The 8270-nt window shown below is 47.0% G+C and overlaps 1 protein-coding gene across 2 annotated transcripts; it reads right to left on the bottom strand.

Moving 5' to 3' along the window:
- Positions 1-28: 28 nt before the first annotated feature.
- Positions 29-8182, bottom strand: MRPS18B (mitochondrial ribosomal protein S18B). 2 transcript variants are annotated; one of them, XM_036247735.1, is made up of 7 exons: positions 7845-8182; positions 6232-6340; positions 6043-6140; positions 5850-5918; positions 4042-4108; positions 1158-1217; positions 29-487 (listed from the first exon to the last, which is right to left on the bottom strand). In XM_036247735.1, the coding sequence occupies exons 1-7, from the start codon at positions 7920-7922 to the stop codon at positions 306-308; spliced, it is 663 nt and encodes a 220-aa protein (XP_036103628.1). In that variant the 5' UTR covers positions 7923-8182; the 3' UTR covers positions 29-305. The 2 variants fall into 2 exon arrangements, with proteins under 2 accessions (XP_036103628.1, XP_036103627.1); XM_036247734.1 differs by having other exon boundaries at positions 29-592; positions 7845-8177.
- Positions 8183-8270: the final 88 nt, after the last annotated feature.

Genomic DNA, 8270 nt, shown 5'->3' with positions numbered 1-8270 from the left:
CCCCCCAGACTGACTCCAGAGACAGGGTACACAGCTTTATTGCGGAAATGCTGAGCTGGCAGAGGTCTGCAACGGCTACACAAGATCGAGTACATCCACTTACACGCACGGGGTAGGATTTCCCACAATCATCTGTCCTGCCCTCCCTCAGACTCAGATGTTTATCCCTTTCAACAAGTCATGTCCTTTCACTGACACTGGCCCTGCCATTGGCCACATAACACACACTCTTCAGGGTGAATCCCACTATGTAATTCATAGGTATTATCCTCCAGTTCCTCGGCACCCTTCCCAGTCTCCAGCTTCTACAGAGGGCTCTGGGAGCCTGCCTGCTCTATGGAGGCTCCGGCTGTGAGCGGCGCCTCCCGCACTGACTCAGGCGGGGGCCCACTCTCTTCTCGGAGATGGCCTTGGTACAGCCTCCGAAGGCGGGAGAGCTCTCTCTCTGGTGGCGGTTTCCAGCTGTACCATGGGTACCAGGGGTCACCTGAAACCAGAGTGGGAGCTGGTGGAGTAGCACTCACAGCTCCATGAGAGTTACTGAAGTCAAGGTCCCGAGGTTCAACCTGGGGAATGTGGTAACTAAGGAGACCTAGGGGATTAAAAAAAAGAGAGTGAGGGAAGGGAGCAAGGTGGAGTAGTTCAGAATAAGTGAGACAGGAAGGAAAATAACCTATGAAGGGAGGAAGGGAACAGGTGCAGCCACTGAGCACATTTATGCATGCTGTGTATTGCACAAAGGCCGCCGGCCAAGGGGGCAAGTGTGGGCTGACATACTACAAGCTGTGCAGCCCTACACCAGGGCTATGAAGCTGCATCTGCCCTAATGGAGGGGTACCTTTTTCTAATTTGTAGGAAGGTATTATGGAACCCAAGGCCACAAATTTATACAAAGATCCTCCTATGATCTAGCTATGGCATTGGGACAAATAGTTTTAAGAGGGAAGAAAAAGGAAAGAGGAGGAACAAGGGGACAATGACAAGGTAACAGACTCAGGAGAGGGAATAAGAGACAGTAGAGTGATGACAGATTCACAGAAGAACATGATACATACTAACTTCTCAGATAGGTGGGAGCACTTATATTCATCCTCTAGCCCTAAGTCATCTTCTTGATGTCTAACAAACTTCTCTGGGCCCCTTCTCAGAACACTCACCGTGATCCCTGGCTTTCTGGATGGCCTGGGTCAACTTCTTGTGCTGCTTCATACAGACTCCTACGGGAACAACAAAAAAAAGGTAACTGTGCTCATTCTATCAGGCACAGTAAGTAAAGAATACACACCACTTCTACATGGTGAGAGAGGGCTGAATTTGGAAGATCTGGCTCCCCCTTCTCCTGACCCCTCCATGGGCCTATTTCCCCATGTGCCCCATCTCTGAGAGCTGGGATAAAAACTTAGAGAACGGTCTAGCCACTATAGAGGTAATTTAGCCCGGCTGGTGTGTCTCAGTGGATTGAACATCATCCCATGCACCAAGAAGTCACTGGTTCAATTCCCAGTCAGGACACATGCCCAGGTTGCGAGCTCGATCCCCAGGATGGGGTGTGCAGGAGGCAGCTGATGTCACTCTCTCACATTTATACTCCTACCTCTCTGTCCCTCTCACTTCCTCTCTCTCTAAAATCAATAAAGGAAAAAAAAAAAATTTAAAAAGAGAGAAAGAGTCCTGGCCGGTATGGCTTAGCGGTTAAGAGCGTTGGCCCACGGTCCAGAGAGACCCGGGTTCTGTTTCCGCTAAGGGCCCGTACCTCGGTTGCAGTTTGTCCCCGGTCCTGGTTGGAGTTGTGTGGGTGGCAGCCAGTTGATGTCTTTCTCTCTCATATCAATGTTTCTCTCTCTTCCTCCCTCTCTCCCTCTCGCTCTATCTGAAGATGAATGCAAAAATGTCCTCAGGTGAGGATAAAAAGAAAGAGAAAGAGAAGCTATTTAATGGTAAAGGCTCCAAAACAGGAAATAGAACACAATTCAAAGGGCAAGTGCGCTTAACTGAGTAGGATAATCCAGAGAAAAATTCAATAAAGGAAGAAAGGATTTCATATCTGGGGCAGGCAATCTGAGTAGCAAAATGGTCTCTTGAGATTTTTACAGCTTGACAGAAGTTTAAAACTACTTTTTAAAACCCCTTGACAAATGAAATTCCACTAATCATGCTGCCACCCCCAAAATGGTAAATTCAGATTACTCTTTGTAAATTTATCTTTCTTTAGCAGACACTGGCAAAATGTTTCTATATAGGGCCATATATATTAAGCGTTGTGGATCCTGGTGTCTTTGTCTCAGCTACTCAACTTTGCCATCGTAGCCACTATGAAAACAAATGGACACAGGAGTGAGCCAGATTTAGCCTGTGACTATAGTTAGAAAATAGATATAACCTTGAATTGTTAAGCTTACAATTCTAAATTTGGGAAATCTAACTGAATTGTCAACAGCATAAAAGAATTTACCGGATGATCAATTTATGAGAAAGCCTTTTGTGAAAGGGAAGAGCCCTGCTCTGGCCTGTGTAGCTCAGCTGGTTGGGTAGCATCATCCCAAGCACCAAAAGGTTGCTGGTTCGATTCCCCATCAGGGCATGTGCCCAGGTTACAGGCTCCATTCCCAGTAGGGGACGTGCAGGAGGCAGCCAATCTCACGTTGATGTTTGTCTCTCTATCCCCCTCCCTTCCTCTCTATTTATTAAATTTTTTTGTTAATCCTCACCTGAAAACATTTTTTCCCATTTATTATAGAATGAAAGGAAGGGGAGGGGGGAGAAAGACAGAGAGATATGGGAGAAGAGACAGAAAGAAACACTGATGTAAGAGAGACACATCGATTGGCTGCCTCCCACACATGCCCCAATCCGGCCAGGAATCGAATCCGCAACCCAGGTATGCACCCTTGATCTGGAATGGAACCTGAAACCCTTTGCTACAGAGGCTGACGCTCTATCCACTGAGCAACACCAAAGAGCTCCCTTTCTCCCTCTCCACAAATCAATTAAAAATATATTTTAGTCCTGGCCAGTTTTGCTCAGCAGTTAGAGCATCGGCCTGCGGTCCAAAGAGACCCGGGTTCGGTTCCCACTAGGGGCGTGTACCTCGGTTGCAGTTTGTCCCCGGCCCTGGTTGGTCATGCGGGTGGCAGCCACTCGATGTGTCCCTTTCACATCGATGTTTCTCTCTCTCTCTCCCTCCCACTCTTCCTGAACAAAAAATGGAAAATGTCCTCGGGTGAGGATAAAAAAGAAAATAAATAAAAACATATTTTGAAGAAAGCAAAGAACCTTAAAGGAAATAATCACCACCATTCATCTTTCAAGAACTACATTTAGGTTTGCTTACAATGGCACTTGTCTGTATCTTTTGTCCACCTGTAACTATTTTAGCATGTAAGTATCCCCATTAAGCTAAGATTTCCAAAAACTTCAATCACACTTTTTTTAAAAATCTTCACCTGGGGATATTTTCCCATTTATCTTGAAATAGAGCGGGAGGGAGAGAGAGGGAGAATGAGAAACATCGATATGAGAGACACACATTGATTGGCTGCCTCCCACATGACCCCAACCAGGGCCTGGGACCAAAAAGAACTGAGGTATGTGCCCTTGACTAGAATCAAACCTGAAACTCTTTTTTTTTTTAATCCTCACTCAAGGACATTTTTCCATTTTTTGTTCAGATAGAGTGGGAGGGAGAGAGAGAGGGAGAAACATCGACGTGAAAGGGACACATCGAGTGGTTGCCACCTGCACAACCCAACCAGGGCCAGGGACAAACTGCAACCGAGGTACGCGCCCTTAGTGGGAACTGAACCTGGGTCTCTCTGGACCACAGGCCGACGCTCTAACCACTGAGCAAACCGGCCAGGGCAAACCTGAAACTCTTTGGTCTGCAGGCTGACGGTCTAAATGCTGAGCCAAACTGACCAGGACTCAATCACACTTTTTATGCCATGGTAAGAGCCACCAAATAAATGTCTGTTGCTTGACTGAGTAAATGAGAAGTGCTCCCAGGAAAAGCTCTTCTGGTGGAGTCAGGGATGACAGCCTAACCTGTGTATGGAGCGTGAAAGATGATACCCGTGTGGGCGCAGACAAACTGTTCCAAGAGCTTCACGTTCTGTGGGGAAAGTGGTGGAGAAAGGAGTGGGGGGAGAGCAGGAAAATCTTTAGAGACTTGAAGTGCACAATCCCTACACACTCACACAGATTACCTTAACCCCCACCTCTCCAGATGCTGCCCTCTTTCATGTCCTAGTTTCAGCCTCATCACTGTACTGAACACATTCGTGAAAACTCCATCAAACATTTCCCCCTTCCTGGTCCTCCAACCATTTCACATGCACATCCTACACGTTGTCACTGAGATTCACACAGAATTCTGTTCTCCCGGGGTTAAGTTCTAAAATCAGCACTCAGGCAAAAAATTCTCGAGTCAGCCGGCAATCCTTGACATCACCCAGAAAATATATGCTGTAATAGGCATGTATGGTGATTAAGGCATATAATAGCATGCTGTACATAGTGTATGTATTTACTCAGATCAATTTTAAAGTTACTGCCCTGGCCAGTTTTGCTCAGCGGTTAGAGCGTCGGCCTGCGGTCCAGAGAGACCTGGGTTCGGTTCCCACTAAGGGCGCGTACCTTGGTTGTGGTTTGTCCCTGGCCCTGATTGGGTTGTGCGGGTGGCAACTACTTGATGTGTCCCTTTCATGTCGATGTTACTCTCTCTCTCTCTCCCTCCCACTCTATCTGAACAAAATATCAAAAAATGTCGAGTGAGGATAAAAAGAAAAAAAAAAAATTGAAGCTACTTATGTAGAATGACTCTCAGCTAGCAAGTTAATCACAGGAAGTGAGACCCAAGGAAAAAGCAGGTACACTTGTGGAGTCGGAATAGCAGGCAGAATCACCCACACTATTACATTTGTATTCTTTCGCCCTCCCTTTTTATGAGATTATAAACTGGATAACATTGATCATACCTTTTTATTAACCAATTGCACACAGTTGAAGTTGAGAAGTTACCTATTCTAGAAGGGTGTTAGAAGGGCCTGAGAACAGTCAGATCCTCACCCACTGACTGATACACGAATGCCTTTCATCTTCCCTAATGACTAACAATTCAGCCTCTGATCTACTACTTCACTGCAAGCTCAGAAGAGCATTTCCCATTTACAGTTTTATAGGGTTTTTGAATTCTATAAAGAGCAAGTGCTGTCCTCGAAATGAAGGTTTTTCAAAAAAGTCTCTAGTCCAGCGGGTGTGCAGTGGTTGAGCATCGACCCATGTACCAAGAGGTTGCTGGCTGGATTCCCGGTCAGGGCACACGCCCAGTGGGAGGCATGCAGGAGGCGGCCAATTGATGATCTCTCTCATCAATGTTTCTACTGCTCTCTCCGTCTCACTTCCTCTCTCTCTAAAATCAATAAAGGAAAAAAAAAAAAAAAGAAGTCTCTATACCTTGCTTCATGTAGTTGCCCTACAGCTGCAAGTCTCAGCATGCCACCAAACATCATTATGACCAGGAAATAAAAATCTCAGAAAAAAACTAGCCCAATCTACTTACTAATAATTGTGATGATTATAAACCAATGTTTGGGCATTGCTCCCCCATTAGAAACGGGCATTTTTCTTTCCTGCCAATTTAGCCTGTCAATTTCATAAGGAAGGGATGAAGTCTTTTACTATAATCTGTAGCAGAGCGCAAAAGATTAGAGAGATGTATTTACAGTGCCAGGAAGCCAGTGCAAAATAGAGTGTAGGAGTACTGGGATCTGAAGAGTGGGGCCTCTATGACAATCTCTTTAGCAATGCATAAAGGCTCCAAATCCTCATCCTGGAGAAAAGATTCTCCTTACCCTAAAGTCGACGTGCAGCTTGTGATCCCGGCAGATAGGGCAGGGATTCCCAGCAACTTTATTTTTACGCTGTGGAGAGAAGAAATTGGCAGGTGACAATGTTCCAAGCCCTGTCAGAAGTGCTGCTGCCACTGTCACTATGGTCTCCATCCCCACTTCACAACCCACCCATGTGCCACTCTCAGAAACTCACAATACACATCTTTCGAGTCTGCTGTGGCGGTATTCCACCTTTGTGGTTCCGACGGTAGTCAGCCCAGACGGGGCGAGAACCATAGCGGGTCTGGTATTCTGAAATAAAAGACCACAAAAGTTAGGGTGGAGGAAGTATCTCTGTCCATTTATTTCAGATCTCACATCACCCTCCCTTCCTCAGAGGTACCTTCTGAGTCCAGATATTTCCAGGGTTCATTCTCATAAGGGGAAATGAGCACTGGGGATGAAGAATCCTCCTCAAGGGGGGCTTCAGTGCAATAAGTTAGGAGGGGAACCTATAAAAGAAGGGTGAAAATAAAAAAATGAATTTAAAGGAACCCACATGTTTTGCTGCTGACACCTCAGGGAAAAGAGGAGTAAGTGCATACCCACTGTGTTAATAGACTATAGCAAGAATATATATGAAAGGTATCATATTTGTTGCGGTTAAATTGACATCATCAACAACCACTCTTCCTATATCCACCTGGGGTGGGGGGTTCTGAAAAAAACTAATGTTAGAGGTTAACTAGTACAGGTGACTGAGAGGCAATCTTATTTGAGAGAACTTAAAAAATTGGCACACATAAGATGTTTATGCTTTTGGGGGATGAACCGAGTCTAGTGGAGGGAAAAGGGTGAAGAAAGGAAGAGAGAGGATGTCTAGCTCTTTGACTGGAGCCTGATGGGAGCAAGGCGGCTGGGGATGGAGAGGTTGCAGAGAAGGGGCCTAGGTAGTCAGCCCTTTTACTAGTCATCATTGTCTAGCTCTTTGAAAGTAAGATGTGTGGCAGGGAAGGGAAGGTGAGTCTCCAACTCAATCCAATCCAGCATCACTGAGTTGCCCAGCTTTATAAAAAGCTGAAGGTCAACATGCCATAGGGAAGAACAAACCTGAGTCCTAACGCTAGTTTTAAAGCTACCAGGCCTGTCATTAACTCTGTAGTGACCCCGTCACCACTCTTCAGTCCCACTTTAGGGAGTGGCAGTTGAGTAAGACTTCCTATCTCACTCTGCCCCACCAAAAAACAAAAACAAAAACGTGCCCTGCCCTACCAAGAACCTTCAGGATGGTGAGTACATGAGGCTGGAGGGAAACCTCAATCAAAAGGACTGAGTTAAACTTTCAGGTAGGCTCTGATAATAAATTGATTTAGTGAGATTGAGGGCTTTGGTCACCAGCGAGAGAATGTATCCTGGTTTTACCCGCAGACAGCAGGGCTGGTAAAAGTTAGTGCCCCTGAAACCAGGGACACTCCAGGGCATCTCAGATTTAGACACTATCTGCATAAAGAGTTGGTTGTGCATGAGGTGTGTGTGTTGGGGCGGGCATTCCTCACCTATTTAGCCAAGATGACACCTTGAAAAGAGGATGAAATCTAACCCTGGCTCTTTGCCCTCAGCTGGGGATTAAAACATGCACGGAGCCGTGGTGGCTCGGTTGGCTGGGGCATCCTCTATAAACCAAAGGGCTGCTGGTTGGATTCCTGGTAGGGCACACCAGCCTGCGGGTTCCACCCTCGGCCAGGGGCATGTGCGGGAGACAACCGGTTGGTATTTCTCATTCTCTCTCCCTTCTTCTAAAAAAACCAATAAACATATCTTCGGGTGAGGATTTTAAAAATGCACAGAAATTTAAGGAGGGTGAGGGGAAGGGGGAAGAGTGGTGGGAGCGAAGTTGGGTGGAAAGCAGAGGCATAAGCACCAGGAAGAGTGTCCTCCCGGTTCCCACAGTGGAGCGACAGCCTGGAGAAGGTGCGCCTACGCCGTGGTTGTGCAAAATGTGCTCCCAGGAGTTACCTGAACTCCGTAGGCACCCCTGAAGGAGGGAAGACTGGGAAGGCGCCTCAGCAGCGTACTCAACACGGACGCCGCCATCTTCACGTAGGCTCGCACCGGCGCGGCCGGGAAAGCGACTGCGCACGCTCTCCGAAACTGCCTAGGGCAGAGCCAAGGACAAGCCCGCAGTGCGGCGGGGCAGCCACGCACTTGCGTCAGGACGGAAGCGAGAAAGGGGCGGGCCACGGAGAGAAGCCAATTTCAACTGCGTCACAGTGGAATTCGGCCTCAAAATTGAGTTTTTGATGAACCAGTCGCCACGACTCTTAGATCTCATACTTCGAATTTGCCTTTTAAGCAATTTTAAAGGCGATTTTGATCGAGGTTGCCACAGTACGCATGCGCCGACCCCGTTCCGCCAACCCAGAGTGAGAAATGTTTTCGAGG

This window comes from Molossus molossus, unplaced genomic scaffold, assembly GCF_014108415.1.
Source record: "Molossus molossus isolate mMolMol1 unplaced genomic scaffold, mMolMol1.p scaffold_m16_p_8, whole genome shotgun sequence".
Classification (NCBI taxonomy): Eukaryota; Metazoa; Chordata; class Mammalia; order Chiroptera; family Molossidae; genus Molossus; species Molossus molossus.
This window is presented reverse-complemented; position numbering and strand designations above follow the sequence as displayed.